Genomic DNA, 22,428 nt, shown 5'->3' with positions numbered 1-22,428 from the left:
AGTCAAATAATCTGTCTGTCAACAATTGTTGGAAAAATTACGTGTGTCATGCACAAAGTAGATGTCCTAACCGACTTGCCAAAACAATAGTTTGTTAACAAGAAATTTGTGGAGTGGTTGAAAACGAGTTTTAATGACTCCAACATGAGTGCATGTAAACTTCCGACTTCAACTGTAGGTCAGGAGGTCCTGTATAAACACAAACTCACTTCCTTGACAACTTCCTTCACAACAGTTCGGCGCTGCTCCGCTAAGCTCAAGAAGTATGAATACCCTGACTTCTGCAGAGGCCATATCACCCTAAATGCTGCAAGGCCAATGCAGACGTCGGATTGACCATGCAGCACCTTTCAGTCACTCAGATCACGTTGAGAGTAGCAGGCTCCTTATCAGAGGTGAAGCTGGTAAATTGCCAGTTTATTTCACTGACAAGATGCACACAAATACAGATAAACTTGGGGGTTTGGGCGGCATTCCAAGTTCACATTCACCGACCTGGTGATTATAGTGTAAGACCATATTCAAATAAAAACAGAGGTTTAGAGCCAAGGTTTGCATAAATTAGTAAGGATAAGAAAATATGCTTATGTGTGGTTTAACAATGCTTTGGGTAATTCTCCAACAGAGGGAGACATGCCAAGAGTAGAGGGGTCACAGGTGTAACTTTCACTGAGGACGGGGGGGTGTTTCTGAAATTGCATTTTTGTCCTCCTCAGTTTTATCATTGGATTGTGGTACAAAACGAGGCAACGGTGTGCTTTAGGACCATGCAGATGCCTCCAAGCGGTCGGGTAGACTGTTTGGAGTGTTTATCCGACTGGATAAAAATGTAATAAAAAAGTTATGTCCCCCCACTTCTAAAACCAAAGTTGCGCCCTTGAGAGGGTTTGAGATTATGTGGGGGATATCACTGGGGGGGCACGCACGCACACACAGACAGACACGCACGCACACACAGAGAAGGTAGAGAGAAGGAAGAGAGAGAGGGAGAAATGTACAGAGCGGATGAGAGTCAATCGACAGAGAGAGAGAGAGAGAGAGAGAGCTGTGCTGGCGGCTGCTCTCAGTGCATCTGTTTCTGAATGAAAGCAGGGGCTGAGGGAGGGGGAGAGAGGGAGACAGTTAAAGAGAGAGAGAGAAGGCATCTCAGTGAGAGAGAGACCAGCAGTTTTTCTTAGTAAAATGTGAGGCATTAAACATTAAATCGTTTCAGTCTAAGGGTTTTGATGATTATGACTTCAGAATGCGCTTCACATTATTGTTTCCTTATTTAAATGTATTGTATGTATGAAAACATGCTTTAGTCCTGTGCCTGTGAAGCTGTTTGGCATTTATATCAGAGTGAGAGAGAGGAAGTGACAAAGAAGGGGAGAGAGAGGGAAAGTGGAGAGAGGCAGTGAGAAAAAGAGTGGAAATAAAAAGAGACAGAGAGAAGATTGTGTGTAGCAGGAAGCAGCATGTGTGTAGGCCTTTGCGTGCGTGTGTGAATTTATAGTTTTAAGTTGCGCAATATGAGGACTTGTTATGCAAATTCCAGAGAGGAATCTGTCTTTTACCACACCTAGCAATTAGAGAGAAAAACAAGGACGTTAACTCTCCCAGGGCCTCCATCAACAGCACTGAGTCTGACCAATAGCCCCATAGACAGCTCCATTTGTCTTGGCCTTAAAGAAAAAGTTAAGCTCCTCAAATGCTTTACTTCCTGGAACAGTCCCGCCTGGACTTGCAGTACGCTCCAGCCAGCAGTATTCAACTAACATTTTCACTACAAGCGAATAAATAAGGAGGAGAGTAACCACTATGGGGAAGAAAACACAAATCAAGTATTAGAAAAACAAAGGTAGATCTTCTCCTTATAAATGAATGGGTTCAGGAGCCTTTGTAAACACCCTGCAGACTGACAGCTTCAGTGTGAAGTGTGAAGGGCACATATGTTTATAGGTGTTACTTGGACCAGTCATGGGTGAGCACCTTGAGGCTTGCCTTTATGTGCCTTTAAAGGCTCTCTGAGGATGGGACAATGTATTGCTCTGTAGAAGAATTTGTCTGTGATTTAAATGTAGACTAAATTATTTATTGCGAATCATGATACGAGGTTAGATTAGGAACATGATTGTAATACACATCTGCCTGTCATTTTTGCCTCCGAAACGTTCCCCTCTATGAGCCAGTATTATGGGTGAACTCTGCTTTAACACCCTTCTGTCTGTTCCTCTGTCTGTGCCAGGTTGGAGCATTGGTGGCTTCTAAGACGGAGCGGGCGGTGCAGGTGCCCTGTGAGTCAGGCCAGTACACCAAGGGTGGAGAGTGCTGCGAGGTGTGCCCACCTGGAGAGGGGGTGGTGAGGAGGTGTGGTGCCAACCAGACCGTCTGTGCCCAGTGCCTAGACAGTGAGTTCATCCTTCAAATGTACAAGTACACATCTATACAGACATTCTGTATTATGCACATGCACACAGGCACGCACACCCAGCTATTTTCAGGTGCACAACTAGAGGTTTTCTTCTGGGTCAAAAAGGGGCTTAGGTGGTGGGCGTGGCAGGGGGCGTGGCAGGGGGCGCGGTTGGCCGTCGGCGCGTCATAATTTTAAAAGCCCCCATCTTGGCGGGGTAAAGAATGGCTAATGTTGTGTTCTTTTGCTCAAACATAATAACAAAATCTATACTGCTAAATTCATTGTTTTTAGAATTTTCAATTCTCCCTGACTGTCTAGTTTTTATTTTGGGGATTATTAGTTCTCAATGATTATGTTATCAAAAATATATAGGTCCATTATCTTTTTTACACACTTTATGTCTGGTTTTAGTCGTTTAAGTACACACTGAAAGTGTTTTTATATCCCGAAAATGAATTAAAAAAAGTATATATACAGTATATTACAACTTTTTTTACACTGTTTGGACTTACACTATACATTTCACCTTATATGCACTCATTTACACCATCAATGGCAATTTACACATTAATACCCCATCGTCTAAAACCATCCAATCAAAACAGAAAAAAGCATGAACAAAAATGTTACTGTCCAATTTGCACATTACTAAAAAAAGCCTTCTGTCCCTGCTTTAATAACAAAGTGTTATTTAGAAACAGGCAGGAATTCCTATGTTTGATGGCTGTAAGTGGGGCCAAATGTGTTCACTTACAACTCAGGCTGAAACCCATTAGCACTGATTCAGAGGGAGGATAAAACGGGACGGTGCCAATGTTGTGCTAGAACGTCCTACAGAGAGGAAGAGCCTTTATGCAAACATACATATGGACTTCATCTTAGGGTTTGTTTCACCATTTTCCCTTTCTTTCTCTTTCACTCTCTTTCTGTTGTTGTCCTTTACAGTAGTTAAGATGCATAGTAGAAGTTAAAGTGTAGTTCTCATAGGTCACTGCATAGCATAGAAATAGAATCCAGAGAGAGAGAGAGTCAGCTGGATTCTACAGCACTTCTATAAGTCAAAGTGTAGTTCTCAAAGGTCACTGCATGGTTGTGGTGGATGAGCAGAATGTCAGAGTGTATTGTGACTCCTGATTGGTGTCAGGTCTGCTCTGTTGACTGAGTCATACAAATAGGATCTTCTTTCACAACTGTGACAATTCACAGACAAAGTATTCTTCAGTTGAGGTCCTTTACAAATCCCAGGAATGCCAATGTTTCCAACACAATTTGAGCAGGACACAGAACAGACGAGGTCTAAAATTAGATCAATTAAGTAATTTAGTCAGAAGATGGCCTGTGTTTCTGCTTGGTATAGTATTACCATAACAAGCTCGTACAGACACAACACTGGCCTGTGTAAAGACATGGTATGCACATATTATTTAATGTATCCTCCAAACATTCCTGGAGCTTGGCAGTTTAAGATCAAAGTCTCATCCACAGCAGCTGGACAGTTGGTGAACAGCCAACCAGACAGTATACACAGAGAGGTAAAAGAACAACTGGAAGGGAGGGGAAATGGAAATGGAAGAGGAGGGGATGAGGAATGGAGACTAATTAATCATTATTATCAGCAAATTACACAAAGTGATGGATTACAGCAGGAAACTGGAGCCGCTTGGCTTCTCTGCAAAAGCAGCAGAGACATCCTAATATGGACTTGTATTCTAAGGTTTGACTGAACCCTGCCCTAAGAGTCCTTAATTAATAAATTAAAATGTATAAATGCTGTCACTTTTTTTCATGGGAAATGATAAACCACTAGTGAGCGCTCCACTCTCATTCCCTACCAGTCTTTATGTGACTCATCGGCTGTAACAGGGACAAAACTGGTCTGAGGGAGCATCAAGCACCAAAGAGCAGGGTCTGCTCATTCATCTTGCATGGTGTTACATGACTGCATCTTTACACATTTAAACAGACTAATTATACCAGTGCGCCACGCCCATTTGATATCCTACACAGGGATGCAGAAAACAATGTTGTCAGTGTTGTCCCATCGCTGCAACTCCTGTACGGACTCAGGGGAGGTGAAGGTCGAGAGCCATGCGTCCTCCGAAACACAACGCCACCAAGCCGCACTGCTCGCTTAACCTGGAAGTCAGCCGCACCTCATGGGTCCCCCGGTCGCGGCCAGCTGCTACACAGCCCGGGATCGAATCCGGATCTGTAGTGACACCTCTAGTACTGCAATGCAGTGCCTTAGACCGCTGCGCCACTCGGGAAGCCCTAGAAAATAATTATCTTGAGCCACGATACAGACATGGTATCAATAATCTGGTAAACATTCCACAATTTAGCAGAATTGCAATAGTTTGTGATAATTTGAGCCAATTTACAATTGTTCTCTGCCTGTCCATTTTTGTTAGTCCCAATAAAATCTTAATGTGCTTGATGCATCCCTGAGAGTGTTATAAATGGATGTCAGTGGCTGAAAACACAGACCTTTACCTGAATAACAAAAGCTGTATACGTAGATAGAAGCAGTATTTCATAAAGCACAATTATTAATATTTTAAAAGGTGAAAAAACATTCAGAGCATCCATTTCCTGTTTCATGGTAAATATGGGAGCATCTTTATTTACCTCTTCTTCCTCTCTGGATACTCTACTTCCTGTCCCGCTAACACCTCCCCTCCTCATTGCCCTATCCTTTCAGGTCTAGACGCCTGCCAACGTCAGCACCGCTAAAGTATTTATCAGTCCTTTCCACTTTCTCTCTCTCTGCCTGTCATGGGACACAGCACATTCAGAGCTGCTTCTCAGTGAAGCATCACAAAGGGGGCTGCAACTGACTGGGGATCAGTGGGGATGGAGAGAGAAAAGGCCAGTCAATGAAGCGTTTAGAAAGTCCTCTGACTGAATGGGGTTCAGTTGGGGATTTAGAGAGAGAGAGGGAAAGAGAGAGAGACAGAGAGAGAGAAGGACATAGAAAGAGGAGAACCACAGCTTCCTTAGTCAATGGAGTGCGTAAAAGAGGACTGACTGATTGTGGATCAGTGGGTAATGGGGGAATGAGGAGAAATTAGTTTGAGAGTCCTCTGTGGCTCCTACAGCGGAAACTACTGCATTACTCCACTGACCCCAGAACAACACTAGGTGAGCTAATGAGGGATAACACATAACTGTCACCAGATATGACTTCGCTTTTTAATATCCTAATAATAGCATTATAGGAACGTTAATAATACCCCAAACAGATGTTGTAAACCTTGGGGTCGAGCCAAACAGACAACTGAAGCGTGGCGATAATTACACACTGTTAAATAAATGTTTCAAGTTTTAAAAGACAAATAGAAACTGGCATGCATGTTTCAGAACGTTTAACGTATAGCCCTACAGAGAAACAAGAGCCAGTTAAAGGTCAGTATGTTATGTTAGCATAGCAGAAAGAGAGAAAAGAGTTAAGGAAGGAAAGCTGTCTGACATTAGTGGGGAAATGGCCATTGGCCACGGTCCCCTAGAAGAACACAGCAGGATAGTGCTGACAATGAAGAAGATGAAAGAGGATGGACACAGGAGAAGCTTAAGGATGTCCAGACCTGCATTATTAATGATGCTAATCTAATGGGGTCGAAACACTTCGATGTGAGAGGAGGGGCCTTCTCAGGCTGAATTGGCACATTTACACTACATCCATCAGCCTTCAATCACTAACTGCTGACAGGATCATACTGCTAGATATCTAGAGGAGGGTGGTCAGGTTGACAGGAACCATGAGGATCATACTGCTAGATATCTAGAGGAGGGTGGTCAGGTTGACAGGAACCATGAGGATCATACTGCTAGATATCTAGAGGAGGGTGGTCAGGTTGACAGGAACCATGGGGATCATACTGCTAGATATCTAGAGGAGGGTGGTCAGGTTGACAGGAACCATGAGGATCATACTGCTAGATATCTAGAGGAGGGTGGTCAGGTTGACAGGAACCATGAGGATCATACTGCTAGATATCTAGAGGAGGGTGGTCAGGTTGACAGGAACCATGAGGATCATACTGCTAGATATCTAGAGGAGGGTGGTCAGGTTGACAGGAACCATGAGGATCATACTGCTAGATATCTAGAGGAGGGTGGTCAGGTTGACAGGAACCATGAGGATCATACTGCTAGATATCTAGAGGAGGGTGGTCAGGTTGACAGGAACCATGAGGATCATACTGCTAGATATCTAGAGGAGGGTGGTCAGGTTGACAGGAACCATGAGGATCATACTGCTAGATATCTAGAGGAGGGTGGTCAGGTTGACAGGAACCATGAGGATCATACTGCTAGATATCTAGAGGAGGGTGGTCAGGTTGACAGGAACCATGAGAATCATACTGCTAGATATCTAGAGGAGGGTGGTCAGGTTGACAGGAACCATGAGGATCATACTGCTAGATATCTAGAGGAGGGTGGTCAGGTTGACAGGAACCATGAGGATCATACTGCTAGATATCTAGAGGAGGGTGGTCAGGTTGACAGGAACCATGAGGATCATACTGCTAGATATCTAGAGGAGGGTGGTCAGGTTGACAGGAACCATGAGGATCATACTGCTAGATATCTAGAGGAGGGTGGTCAGGTTGACAGGAACCATGAGGATCATACTGCTAGATATCTAGAGGAGGGTGGTCAGGTTGACAGGAACCATGAGGATCATATTCAGGAAGAGAGGAAAGATGTTGCTAACCTTAATGTTCTGCATGGTCTCAGGTGGTGACGGGCATGGTAAATGATTTTTACTCTCTCTCTCTCCTACATGTGCGTGGTTCTGGAGCATACGGTCACGTTTAGACATGTTTATATACAATGACTGCATAGGGATTTATGCATGCGAGCTAAAATTAGGTAGAGGCCTGTTGCACAGCGGGATAATTGGGGAGGTTGAGGAAAGATTGTACCGTCAAGCCTGACTGAAAAGAAAACAAAGGCTCTGAGTCCTACTTCAAATCATTATTTACCCTAAGGTCAGTTATTTATCCGCCAGATCGAAGGCCCCACTCACTCAGTCAATGTCAGAGCTGCTCTGCTACCTCTAGCCAGAGCCATATAAAGAGACCAGACCACCATCTGAACCACTCACTGCCAAATGACTGCTGAGAGAAATGTAAGAGAACAATAACACTGGACCTGGGCCACCACCTGTCAGTGGAGGGAGCTCAACCTCAGGACCTGGGCCACCACCTGTCAGTGGAGGGAGCTCAACCTCAGGACCTGGGCCACCACCTGTCAGTGGAGGGAGCTCAACCTCAGGACCTGGGCCACCACCTGTCAGTGGAGGGAGCTCAACCTCAGGACCTGGGCCACCACCTGTCAGTGGAGGGAGCTCAACCTCAGGACCTGGGCCACCACCTGTCAGTGGAGGGAGCTCAACCTCAGGACCTGGGCCACCACCTGTCAGTGGAGGGAGCTCAACCTCAGGTCTCTCCATTGCCCTGTCACATATGAATTTATATTTATTATTTGATGGTCTTTTTGATGGTCCAATTTTGGAGTTGGAAACTCAGAGGAAATAACATCCTGTTCTCACAGTTTTATCCAATCCTGTTCTGTTTATCCTCCACTAATGTTTCAATGACGTTACCTCTCACATTCTCTGTTTCTACTGTGTTTAAAGTAAGGGAGATGACACCCTGTGTTGTCAGGTAGTATGCTGTGCTGCTGTTTACAAGGTGTTAGAGATATTAGGCTCAGCCTGTGCTAGTGTTTACATGCTGGAGGAGCTTACAAGGCAAGGCAAGTACTGGGACATTGCTGCAGGGCTTTTCACACCAGCAATACGCTCTCTCTCTTACTGAACACAACAACAACTGCCATCCAACACTTCTCACTGCTCGTTCTGACACACACACACACACACACACACACACACACACACACACACACACACACACACACACACACACACACACACACACACACACACACACACACACACACACACACACACACGAGGTACTCTCACGCAGATGCAGACACACACAAAAACATGCGTCACTTGCTGTTTCTAATAGCAAGGGAAGCCTCTAAAGCTCTACATTGAACAGATTGCAGAAGATGCCTCCTCTCTCCTGTTCCCCATTTAGAAAAGCATCACACAGGAGTACAGAGGGATTGGGGAACCCTATATCCGGTGGGGATCCCGCTGTTCTGTTATTCAAACCAGCCTGCCCCTCCACTCCACCGTCTCCTCCTCTCCTCTCCTCTCTTATCCTCTCCTCTCCTCCACCCTCTCCTCTCTTCTCCTCTCCTCTCTTATCCTCTCCTGTTCTCTCTTATCATCTCCTCTCCTCCTCTCCACTCTCTCACCCTCTCCTCTCTTATCCTCTCCTCTCTCACCCTCTCCTCTCTTATCCTCTCCTCTCTTATCCTCTCCTCTCTCACCCTCTCCTCTCTTATCCTCTCCTCTCTTATCCTCTCCTCTCTTATCCTCTCCTCTCCTCCTCTCCACCCTCTCATCCTCTCCTCTCTTATCCTCTCCTCTCCTCCTCTCCACCCTCTCATCCTCTCCTCTCTTATCCTCTCCTCCTCTCCACCCTCTCATCCTCTCCTCTCTTATCCTCTCCTCTCTTATCCTCTCCTCTCTTATCCTCTCCTCTCCTCCTCTCCACCCTCTCATCCTCTCCTCTCTTATCCTCTCCTCTCCTCCTCTCCACCCTCTCATCCTCTCCTCTCTTATCCTCTCCTCTCCTCCTCTCCACCCTCTCATCCTCTCCTCTCTTATCCTCTCCTCTCTTCCCTCTCCTCCCTCTCCTCTCTTATCCTCCCTCTCCTCCCTCTCCCCTCCTCTCCCACCAAACGTCACTCTCATCTCCTACAGCCACGGAAATAACAGACTGAATAATTCAGCAGGGTTCCAATTATATCTGAAAAAAATTCTATAAGAACATGCAATATTAATGGATGACTTTGTACCGCGAAGAACACTCAGCATGAGAATAACCCAGTTTGGGGTCAACACCTTCATGGCTCAACTTCTAGCACCAACATTCCTGAAGAGCACATTCTACTAATGGAACTTCATAAAGACAACTAGAACTGGCTCAGGAAATAGTCATCAGAGGCCTCCTTTATAAACATTGCGTAGCTACAAAATATACGTGCGCCAGTTTGGACGCAATAGTTGTCATTTTTGTGCTTTCCTCCACGCACATTTTCTATTGGTTGTAGTATTGTATTGCAAGCAGACAAGTAAGTATGTTGTGCAAATGGGGGATATGAGGACACGCTTATTCATAAAAACATAATAACAAGATTCAACCATTTGCTGTTAGTGAGAAGAACGAAAATCAATGCGTTTTATTTTTGGAATTGAAATCAAAACATTGTTGACAAGTCCACAACAATTGGTCACCGTTTTCTCTGTCAGAAAGTGTCACAGTCCTTTACAGCCAGATACAGCATAAATTATTGTCCTAAAGAACGAAAATCAATGCGTTTTATTTTTGGAATTGAAATCAAAACATTGTTGACAAGTCCACAACAATTGGTCACCGTTTTCTCTGTCAGAAAGTGTCACAGTCCTTTACAGCCAGATACAGCATAAATTATTGTCCTTTACAGCCAGATACAGAATAAATTATTGTCCTTTACAGCCAGATACAGCATAAATTATTGTCCTTTACAGCCAGATACAGCATAAATTATTGTCCTTTACAGCCAGATACAGAATAAATTACTGTCCTTTACAGCCAGATACAGCATAAATGATTGTCCTTTACAGCCAGATACAGCATAAATTATTGTCCTTTACAGCCAGATACAGAATAAATTACTGTCCTTTACAGCCAGATACAGAATAAATTACTGTCCTTTACAGCCAGATACAGAATAAATTACTGTCCTTTACAGCCAGATACAGCATAAATTATTGTCCTTTACAGCCAGATACAGAATAAATTACTGTCCTTTACAGCCTACAGCCAGATACAGAATAAATTACTGTCCTTTACAGCCAGATACAGAATAAATTACTGTCCTTTACAGCTAGATACAGCATAAATTACTGCCCTTTACAGCCAGATACAGAATAAATTACTGTCCTTTACAGCCAGATACAGAATAAATTACTGCCCTTTACAGCTAGATACAGCATAAATTACTGCCCTTTACAGCCAGATACAGCATAAATTATTGTCCTTTACAGCCAGATACAGCATAAATTACTGCCCTTTACAGCCAGATACAGCATAAATTACTGCCCTTTACAGCTAGATACAGCATAAATTACTGCCCTTTACAGCTAGATACAGCATAAATTATTGTCCTTTACAGCCAGATACAGAATAAATTACTGTCCTTTACAGCTAGATACAGCATAAATTAATGAAAAAGATGAATACATTCTTCCTACACAGTAAATATACCGGTAGCTTGTGTAAAAGACTTGACAGTATGGGTATAGGCTACAGTATTGCTGTGCGATAGGAGCGCGACATCTCAGAGACCCAAGGCAGGAGATACTGAAGAAACACAATAATCTATTGATAAACAAAACAATTAGTCTTTTGCAAAGAAGTCTGGGCTGTGGCATTTAATTAAAACATTTCTGAATATACAATCAATAAAGTGTTTGTCACTCAGTATAGGCAGCATGCATGTTTAGTTTGAAAACATCACTGTAAAAGACTAAAACATTCTGCCCACACCTCTACAGAAATGTGATCAAATTCGCCATTGCTCTTTCTTTTAGAAACTGCCGTCCCATGGCCCAATTCCAACAGTTCCAAATCATACAGCAAATAAAGGGTGTTGAAGGGTGTTATAGTCAGGTGAATGGAGGGCGTTTTCCTGGCAGAGTTATAATGCTTGTTCACACACGCACAGTTTCATGACAAGTCTGATTTACAATGGGAAACATGCGTATGGCGTGCGCTAAGTTAATACATCTCAATATTGTTAGACGTATGTATTCTTTTCAGAAATAGCTTGAAACATACTTTAAAATTATGAAGAGTGGCCAAGTATCTAATGATCAGTGATCATTTGTGCCAAACCCAGCTTGATTAACTTTGAATACAGGCCATCTCATCGTCTGTTCAGAGCAGTATAGAGCTATATCATTACAGTACAGTCGGTAGAGTCCACACAGAGATCAATATAGTAATGAGCGCGGCGGGCTTCAGACTCCTTCCTCAACAAGAGCACCTTTCATGTCTCAGAACACAAATCATCCAGAACCCACTGGATCACTGTGTCCCCCCTCTCGATGAACACAGCAGAAGTAAACATGATTCATGTCATTAGACTGACCTTCTCTCTCTCTCATCTCCTCCTCATATACATTTTTCCTCTCTCCTCCCTCCATCCCCCTCTCCCCTTCACCCCTCTGTCTCATCCTCCCCTCATCGTTCTCTATCCCCTTCTTCTTTCTTCTCCTCCAGGTGAGACCTACTCAGAGACCTACAGCCACACAGACACCTGTATCCCCTGCACCATGTGTACAGGTCTGATGCGCATGCAGACGCCCTGCACTGACTCCAACAATGCCATCTGCGTGTGTGACTACAACTACTACCTGAGTGAGGTGTCTGGGCGCTGCGATCCCTGCACGGTGTGCCCGGCGGGCCAGGGCGTGTTGGCACACTGCGAGCACAACCATGACACGGTGTGTGAGGAGTGTATAGACGACACCTACTCCGACCGGGACAGCTCCCTGGACCCCTGCCTGCCCTGCACCATATGTGATGAGGGCATCGAGGTGGAGCTGAGCGCCTGCACGCCCGTCAGCGACTCCCTCTGCCACAGTAAGAGAACCAACGCACCCTCACGGCAACATACACACACACAACCTGCACGCTAGCCAGTAGCAGTAACGTCTGGGAACTTATGGTAACTTTTGTCCTCCTGTCCTATCAGGGTTGTATAGTAAAGGCCTGTATGTCTCTATCACAATGTTTTATTTCTCATGTGAATTTAGAAGGTCAACAGGGGTGACTTCCACATGTGTCTGTTCTACAGTCAGGGTCAGAGGGCCATGCAGGCCAAATTGTCAGACGGCAGAAACAACAGAACAGCGGTCACAGAGGTCAAGAAGTGGTGGAGTGTCAACACAGAGACAGTGCATAATCTCCAAACTCTAACTAGAGGCCAGGTATTCCCTCTGCAGGCACGGTGAACACAGATGCACTACAGGGCAGGCTGCAGCACTGGAGCACATACCCAGGAAGCTGTCAATCCAGCAGGGTGGAAGTGGCATGAAATCAGCCATGTCAGTGAATAATAAGCTCAGACTCTGGGAGGTCCACTGCTGCTAGAGCTACAAGATACAGAGCTCCCTGGTAGCAGGCTGGGTTAGGTTTATGGGAATGGGTTGGCTCCACAGGCTGGGTTAGGTTTATGGGACCTGGGTTGGCTCCACAGGCTGGGTTAGGTTTATGGGAATGGGTTGGCTCCACAGGCTGGGTTAGGTTTATGGGAATGGGTTGGCTCCACAGGCTGGGTTAGGTTTATGGGAATGGGTTGGCTCCACAGGCTGTGTTAGGTCTATGGGACCTGGGTTGGCTCCACAGGCTGGGTTAGGTTTATGGGACCTGGGTTGGCTCCACAGGCTGGGTTAGGTCTATGGGACCTGGGTTGGCTCCACAGGCTGGGTTAGGTTTATGGGACCTGGGTTGGCTCCACAGGCTGGGTTAGGTTTATGGGAATGGGTTGGCTCCACAGGCTGGGTTAGGTTTATGGGAATGGGTTGGCTCCACAGGCTGTGTTAGGTCTATGGGACCTGGGTTGGCTCCACAGGCTGGGTTAGGTTTATGGGACCTGGGTTGGCTCCACAGGCTGGGTTAGGTCTATGGGACCTGGGTTGGCTCCACAGGCTGGGTTAGGTTTATGGGACCTGGGTTGGCTCCACAGGCTGGGTTAGGTCTATGGGACCTGGGTTGGCTCCACAGGCTACGTTAGATCTATGGAAACTGGGTTGGCTCCACAGGCTGGGTTAGGTCTATGGGACCTGGGTTGGCTCCACAGGCTGGGTTAGGTTTATGGGACCTGGGTTGGCTCCACAGGCTGGGTTAGGTCTATGGGACCTGGGTTGGCTCCACAGGCTGGGTTAGGTCTATGGGACCTGGGTTGGCTCCACAGGCTAGGTTAGGTCTATGGGACCTGGGTTGGCTCCACAGGCTGGGTTAGGTCTATGGGACCTGGGTTGGCTCCACAGGCTGGGTTAGGTCTATGGGACCTGGGTTGGCTCCACAGGCTGGGTTAGGTCTATGGGACCTGGGTTGGCTCCACAGGCTGGGTTAGGTTTATGGGACCTGGGTTGGCTCCACAGGCTGGGTTAGGTCTATGGGACCTGGGTTGGCTCCACAGGCTGGGTTAGGTCTATGGGACCTGGGTTGGCTCCACAGGCTGGGTTAGGTTTATGGGACCTGGGTTGGCTCCACAGGCTGGGTTAGGTTTATGGGACCAGCAGGTTTGAGTTCCAGTAAATATACTGTATGAAGGAAATTATCAACTTTATAACAGAAGTCCTTAATGCCACCTCCAGATGACCTTTGGTACAGTAGGACTAGAATGTTCCAAGGTTTCGTAAATGTGATAAAAATAAGGCTTGATATTGGTTTTGGATCATTGACATTCATTTTGGGTTTTGGAAACAAGATTTCCGTAATGGTTTTGGATATTAGGTTCGGAATTTGGAACTTGGACACTTACTAGGATTAGTTACTTTTTGGATGGGGGACTTGGATGAGGTTTGTGTGCTGGGCTTGGATGCTGCCTGGGCCAGAAATGCCACGTTGCAAATGCAAGTGGGTTATCCGTGGACACCTGCTACACTGTGCTGGAGATGCTTGTCAGGCAGATGGGGGTCATAAATCGCTCTTCTTTTAATGTTCTCTCATCTCTTGCCCGCGGCTGGCAGTTCTCAGTTAGTTGCGAAACAGACTGAGAAAAGATAAACCCAGAAAGATCAGGAGAAGAGGAAACACTCTCTCACCCACACATAGGCTATGTCCAAAATGGCACCCTATTCCCTATATAGTGAATTGCTTTTAACCAGAGCCCATATTGTGTCCTGGTGAAAAGTAGTACACTACATAGTGAGTAAAGTGTCGTTTAGGAGGCAGACTCCTCCTCCTCACTGACAGCTGTTTCTGGGTTCTCAAAAAGGCAGAAACACCTGCATCTGATCAGCCAGGGACATCTCTGTTCAGAGAGAGGGAGATTAAAATGAGAGAAGAGAGAGAGAGAGACACAGTCCAGAACCTTCCCAATTCATAATCACATGAACAAGTCCAGAACCTTCCCAATTCATAATCACATGAAGAAGTCCAGAACCTTCCCAATTAATAATCACATGAACAAGTCCAGAACTTTCCCAATTAATAATCACATGAACCAGTCCAGAACCTTCCCAATTCATAATCACATGAAGAAGTCCAGAACCTTCCCAATTAATAATCACATGAACAAGTCCAGAACCTTCCCAATTAATAATCACATGAACCAGTCCAGAACCTTCCCAATTCATAATCACATTAACCAGTCCAGAACCTTCCCAATTCATAATCACATGAACATGTCCAGAACCTCCCCAATTCATAATCACATGAACAAGTCCAGAACCTTCCCAATTCATAATCACATGAACATGTCCAGAACCTTCCCAATTCATAATCACATGAACATGTCCAGAACCTCCCCAATTCATAATCACATGAACAAGTCCAGAACCTTCCCAATTCATAATCACATGAACATGTCCAGAACCTCCCCAATTAATAATCACATGAACCAGTCCAGAACCTCCCCAATTAATAATCACATGAACCAGTCCAGAACCTTCCCAATTAATAATCACATGAACCAGTCCAGAACCTTCCCAATTCATAGTCACATGAACATGTCCAGAACCTTCCCAATTCATAATCACATGACCATGTCCAGAACCTTCCCAATTCATAGTCACATGAACATGTCCAGAACCTTCCCAATTCATAATCACATGAACAAGTCCAGAACCTTCCCAATTCATAATCACATGAACAAGTCCAGAACCTTCCCAATTAATAATCACATTAACATGTCCAGACATGAAAGTGTAAGAGATTGTGTCCTCTCTTCCCTTCTCTGTTTTCCTCACTACCTTCTTCTCTCTCAATTCAATTCAAGGGCTTTATTGGCATGGGAAACATATGTTAACATTGCTAAAGCAAGTGAAGTAGATAATAAACAAAAGTGAAATAAACAATAAAAATGTACAGTAAACATTACACTCACAGAAGTTCCAAAAGAATAAAGACATTTCAAATGTCATATTATGTCTATATACAGTATTTTCTCTCTTTCTCTCTCTCTCACTGACTCTAAAAAAGAAAGTAGTAAATATGAGAATTGGGAATATCACTTATATCACTCATAAGTTGCGTGAGAGTCAGAGAGTCATATGGACTTCAGAAATCCAGTCAAACCACACCATGTGTGCCTCATACAGTGAGTGAACATCTATGTCAGGCCTTCTATTATGAGTGATGTACAGTAGGGTACAATGCAGCCTTGTGCTGTACCATATAGAGGACCACCAGCAGTGGAGATAAAGACAGCACACAACCAGAGCGCCTCTCACTTCTGACCTCGGGGCTCTGTCTTCTTCTCTGTGACCCTGTGTTGTGTTCCGCTGGCCACGGACAGGACTAGGGACAGTAGTGGCAGTATGGGGTGGCTCTGAGTGACCCTGCCCTGTGTGGTGTGTCAGGGGGACTCTGACATGTGAAAGGAGCCACAGTCATACACCCATAAGGTCACACGGAAACATGTGGACGCCATCGAACCATTGCCATGACTGTTCTGATCCCAAGACACCCCGGTGGTCTATGAGGACAAATGTGCTGTAGTCCACACGTCTGTGTGTCACTCTTGTTGAAATTGTCTAAAATTGGAGTGGAAGATATGTGTGTGAATGATAATGAATTGCTTCTTGTTGGGATGCGTTTGTTGAGTAAGGATGCATATGTGGGAAACCTGTTTGAGGTGTCTAAAATGGCGTATTTTCATTCATTGTATTTCTGAAGAGCAGTGGAAGATTGCAGTGGGACTCAAAATAATCCGGACAACAGAAGTTTTGTGTTTTGAACTTCAGAGTAGAGCACCCGTTAAAAGAGTCATCTCAGGGGCGACAACGGATGTTCAGGTTGAATCCCTGAAGAGAATCCCTGCTGTGGTTGGTGTCCTGTGTCTGAACCACTGGGAGAATGGAGAAATAGAAGAAAGTCTGTCTCATTTACAACCGCGACCTGGCCAAGATAAATCAAATCAGTGCGACAAAAAACAACAACACAGAGTTACACATAAACAAAAGTACAGTCAATAACACAATAGGAATATCTATATACAGTGTGTGCAAATGGAGTAAGGAGGTAAGGCAATAAATAGGCCATAGTAGCGAAGTAATTACAGTTTAGCAAATTAACACTGGAGTGATAGACGTGCAGATGATGATGTGCAAGTAGAAATACTGGTGTGCAAAAGAGCAAAAAAAGTAAATAAAAACAATATGGGGATGAGGTAGGTAGTTGGATGGGCTATTTACAGATGGACTGTGTACAGATGCAGCGATCGGTAAGCTGCTCAGATAGCTGATGCTTAAAGTTAGTGAGGGAGATATGTCTCCAACTTCAGCGATTTTTGCAATTCTTTCCAGTCATTGGCAGCAGAGAACTGGAAGGAAATGCGGCCAAACGAGGTGTTGGCTTTGGGGATGACCAGTGAGATATACCTGCTGGAGCGCGTGCTACGGGTGGGTGTTGCAATGGTGACCAGTGAGCTGAGATAAGGCAGAGCTTTACCGAGCAAATACTTACAGTATAGATGACCTGGAGCCAGTGGGTCTGGCGACGAATATGTAGCAAGGGCCAGCCGACGAGAGCATACAGGTCGCAGTGGTGGATGGTATATGGGGCTTTGGTGACAAAAAGGATGGCACTGTGATAGACTGCATCCAGTTTTCTGAGTAGAGTGTTGGAGGCTATTTTGTAAATGACATCGCCGAAGTCGAGGATCGGTAGGATAGTCAGTTTTATGAGGGTATGTTTGGCACCGTGAGAGATGGAGGCTTTGTTGCGAAATAAGAAGCCAATTCTAGATTTAATTTTGGATTGGAGATGCTTAATGTGAGTCTGGAAGGAGAGTTTACAGTCTAGCCAGACACCTAAGTCAGAACCGTCCAGAGTAGTGATGCTAGACGGGCGGGCAGGTGTGGGCAGCGATATGTTGAAGAGCATGCATTTAGTTTTACTAGCATTTAAGAGCAGTTGGAGGCCACGGAAGGAGTGTTGTATGGCATTGAAGCTCGTTTGGAGATTGTTTAACAGTTTCCAAAGAAGGGCCAGATGTACAGTTGAAGTCGGAAGTTTACATACACTTATGTTGGAGTCATTAAAACTCATTTTTCAACCGCTCCACAAATTTGTTGTGAACAAACTATAGTTTTTGCAAGTCGTTTATGACATATACTTTGTGCATGACACAAGTAATTTTTCCAACAATTGTTTACAGACAGATTATTTCACTTATAATTCACTGTATCACAATTCCAGTGGGTCAGAAGTTTACATATACTAATTTAAACAGCTTGGAAAATTACAGAAAATTATGTCATGGCTTTAGGAGCTTCTGATAGGCTAATTGACATAATTTGAGTCAATTGGAGGTGTACCTGTGGATGTATTTCAAGGCCTACCTTCAAACTCAGTCCCTCTTTGCTTGACATCATGGGAAAATCAAAATAAATTGTAGACCTCCACAAGTCTGGATCGTCCTTGGGAGCAATTTCCAAATGCCTGAAGGTACCACGTTCGTCTGTACAAACAATAGTAGGCAAGTATAAACACCATAGGACCACGCAGCCATCATACCGCTCAGGAAGGAGACACATTCAGACTCCTAGAGATGAACATACTTTAGTGCGAAAAGTGCAAATCAATCCCAGAACAACAGCAAAGGACCTTCTGAAGATGCTGGAGGAAACAGGTACAAAAGCATCTATATCCACAGTAAAACGAGTCCTATACTGATATAACCCGAAAGGCCGCTAAGCAAGGAAGAAGCCACTGTTCCAAAACTGCGATAAAAAAGCCAGACTACTGTTTGCAACTGCACATGGGGACAAAGATCGTACTTTTTGGAGAAATGTCCTCTGGTCTGGTGAAATAAAAATGGAACCGTTTGGCCATAATGACCATCATTATGTTTGGAGGAAAAAGAGTTAGGCTTGTAAGCTGAATAACACCATCCCAACTGTGAAGCACGTGGGTGGCAGCATCATGTTGTGGGGGTGCTTTGCTGCAGGAGGGACTGGGGCATTTCACAAAATAGATGGCATCATGAGGAAGGAAAATTATGTGGATATATTAAGAAACTTGTGGAAGGCTACCCGAAACATTTGACCCAAGTTAAACAATTTAAAGGCAATGCTACCAAATACTAATTAAGTGTATGTAAATTCTGACCCACTGGGAATGTGATGAAAGAAATAAAATCTGAAATAAATCATTTTCTCTACTATTATTCTGACATTTCACATTCTTAAAATAAAGTGCTGATCCTAACTGACCTAAGACAGGGAATTTTTACTAGGATTAAATGTAAGGAATTGTGAAAAACTAAGTTTAAATGTATTTGGTTGAGGTGTATGTAAACTTCCGACTTCAACTGTATACAGAATGGTGTCGTTTGCGTAGAGGTGGATCAAGGAATCACCCGCAACAAGAGCGACATCATTGATATATACAGAGAAAAGAGTTGGCTCGAGAATTGCACCCTGTGGCACCCCCATAGAGACTGCCAGAGGTCCGGACAACAGGCCCTCTGATTTGACACACTGAACTCTATCAGAGAAGTAGTTGGTGAACCAGGTGAGGCAGTCATTTGACAAACCAAGGCTTTTGATTCTGCCGATAAGAATACGGTGATTGACAGAGTCGAAAGCCTTGGCCAGGTCGATGAAGACGGCTGAACAGTACTGTCTTTTATCGATGGTGGTTATGATATCGTTTAGTACCTTGAGCGTGGCTGAGGTGCACCCGTGACCAGCTCGGAAATCGGATTGCACAGCGTAGAAGGTACGGTGGGATTCAAAATGGTCAGTGATCTGTTTATTAACTTGGCTTTCGAAGACTTTAGAAAGGCAGGGCAGGATGGATATAGGTCTGTAACAGTTTGGGTCTAGAGTGTCACCCCTTTTGAAGAGGGGGATGACCGCGGCAGCTTTCCAATCTTTAGGAATCTCAGATGATACAAAAGAGAGGTTGAACAGACTAGTAATATGAATTGAAACAATGGCGGTGGATAATTTTAGAAAGAGAGGGTCCAGATTGTCTAGCCCAGCTGATTTGTACGGATCCAGGTTTTGCAGCTCTTTCAGAACATCTGCTATCTGGATTTGGGTGAAGGAGAAGCTGGGGGGGCTTGGGCAAGTAGCTGCGAGGGGTGCGGATCTGTTGGCCGGAGTTGGGGTAGCCAGGAGGAAAGTGTCATGACGGCCTGAGGGGGGAGGTTTATGACCCTCATAAATACCTTTCCCCTTTTTCCACTCTCTAGTCTACCGATGTGACTATTGAAAATCCCTTTGTTAACATTGAGAGAGAGTCTGGTGACATCAAAAGATGGGAAACGGAACCATATTTCGTTAATCCAACCAGTTGAAAATATGCGTTGGGACTTAATGAATATGATGTCAGTTCAGTTGGCGTCTGAGACATGATTACTGATGATAGGACGACATAAACTGTATCTTGGAAAGTCTACACATTATAGTTATCAGATTCACATGGAATTGTTGTGCAATTTAAATGTTTAAATATGAAACTATTTGTGAAAAGATGAAATGTAATTTAGCTTCTTAATGAGAGAACGGTTTGTCATAGAGTAAACTCTGCCAACTCAGTGGCCCCGCCCATGTGAACAGACAGTGGTTGTAAACTATGAAACACAGCCTTCTCTCCCAATCCTATATAAGCCCCTTGACAAAAATGTAACTTGCTGTTCCAAGGACGTGCGGACTGGCAGTCCCCACGTTGAAAGGACAAAGACCACCTACAGAACTAAGCCAACATCAGCAAGAACCTAACGAAAATGGCATCAAATTTCAATGTGAAGGTGACGACCTACCTTTGAACTCTTATTCACTAAAGAAGTGCTACCCCGTCCGCCCGCTAAACGTGGGCTAGGAGAGGACGGACAGAGTATCCATTCTACCATGCTCCAGTTCACCACTAGACAGTCTTCAGAGGACCAGAGATCCATGCTGGACAACCCGGCCTCCCATTTACGACCAACCGATCGAAGCGCAGCTCAGAGTAAATATTTATTGCATTTTCCTTTTCCAGAATGCATAAGATTCTCTATTTACGATAGAGTAGCTGCCTACGGCCCGATAGAGACATAGCTTCTCCCTTTGTTCCTCAGTCTTCCCACTCTTTCATTCAAACCCAACCCCCTTTCCTTTGTGTAACCAGCCGTCATGTCGGCTCCGTCCACCAGGGACATTTTCTTTATAACATAATTTGTAATCAATGTATGATCCATTCTGTGTAGATGTAATTCTGTGTGATTATTTAGGTATTTAGTAAATAAATGATTAAACCAAATGTTGTATTGCTGATTCAACTTGTTAGCCAGGGTTCGTGAAGATAACCAAGAATTTACAACTTTCAGATGAGACTGAATAATGTGACGATTAAATATTGACTGCTATTGATGTAAAAGATTACCAGGTCTTTAAGAGTTTATTCGGAAGATAACAGCTCTATAAACCTTCTTTGGTGGTGCCCCGACTTTCTAGTTAATTACATTAACCTGATTAGCTTAATCAGGTAATATTAATTACAGAGAAATTATTTTATAGAATAGCATGTCATATCACTTAATCCGGCATAGCCAAAGACACAACAAAAGCATGACCAGCCGTAGAGAGATGCTTATTGAAATCCTCGATTATCGTGGATTTATTGATGGTGACAGTGTTTCCTAGCCTCAGTGCAGTGGGCAGCTGGGAGGAGGTGCTCTTATTCTCCATGGAATATACAGTGTCCCAAAACTTTTTGGAGTTAGAGCTACAGGATGGGATAACAGTGACGCACATAACACACAGCACCCCTTCTACGGGCGTGTGGGGGAGGGTTCTTGAAACGTAACATCCAGTCAAAATCTTGCCTCTGGGAGCCAGTGGACCATTCAAACCGTTTTTGCAGTAAAAAATTATCCAGACTTCGGCAGTTAACGCTTGATCTGATTGAGTCTAACTCAGTCAATGTGTGTGATACTAGATTCCAATCTTGCTGACACAGTGTGTGTGTGTGTGTGTGTGTGTGTGTTCACGTGTGTGCGCACGTGTGTGTGTTTAAGTAGCTGCAGCAGGCATTTTCACATACTCCCTTCATATCCAGCTGTTTCCGAGTGGCAATCACTCACAATGAGAGAATGATTAGAGGGGGGGGCATCAGATGTGCTGTTCTGTGTGGACTGGAGGGTCGATAAGAGTGCTGGGGTTTCTCCTGCTCACACTCAGGTTTCGCTGGCTGACATTTATGAGCACTGAACACTGCAGGACCCACACGGACTTAGACAGACACTCTCTCTCTCTCTCTCTCCCTCTCTCTTTATCTCTCTCTGCTCACATCTCTCTATCCTCTCTCTCTCTCTCTCTCTCTCTCTCTCTCTCCTCCTTTCTCAGCTCACAACTCTCTCTCATCCTCTCTCAGCTCACATCTCTCCCTCTCCTTCCCTCTCTGTTCCTCTCTTCATCTCTCAGCTCAGCTGTCTCTCTCCTCCACCATGCGGTTGTGTGTGTTGGTGAGTGTGCAGACTGTGTGTGAGACAGGGTTATTGCACAATTCCTTAAACACTAAAGTTTAGCTGTTCATGACTCAGCTTATCACCTACAGACCCTTCTTAGATAAATAGGGAGACATTCTTTGTCTCTCCCTCCTTATCTCTTCCCCACTCTGTCTCTCAGCCTCTCTTCTCCCCTCTCTCCTTCTTCCCTTTCTCCCCGAGCAGCCTTGAGTGGT

At 44.6% G+C, this 22,428-nt stretch overlaps 1 protein-coding gene across 1 annotated transcript in view; it reads left to right on the top strand.

The window, feature by feature from the left end:
• The window catches only part of LOC115203941 (tumor necrosis factor receptor superfamily member 16), a 43,047-nt gene that overhangs the window by 3,863 nt on the left and 16,756 nt on the right, over window positions 1–22,428 (top strand). Inside the window, exons 2-3 of the mRNA XM_029769046.1 lie at window positions 2,228–2,390; window positions 11,806–12,168. Coding sequence (XP_029624906.1) covers window positions 2,228–2,390; window positions 11,806–12,168 — 526 coding nt within the window. The remainder of the gene's footprint in view (window positions 1–2,227; window positions 2,391–11,805; window positions 12,169–22,428) is intronic.

Source organism: Salmo trutta, chromosome 1 (assembly GCF_901001165.1).
Source record: "Salmo trutta chromosome 1, fSalTru1.1, whole genome shotgun sequence".
NCBI lineage: Eukaryota > Metazoa > Chordata > Actinopteri > Salmoniformes > Salmonidae > Salmo > Salmo trutta.
Note: the sequence above shows the minus strand (reverse complement) of the source record. Positions and strands in the feature narration are given on the sequence as shown.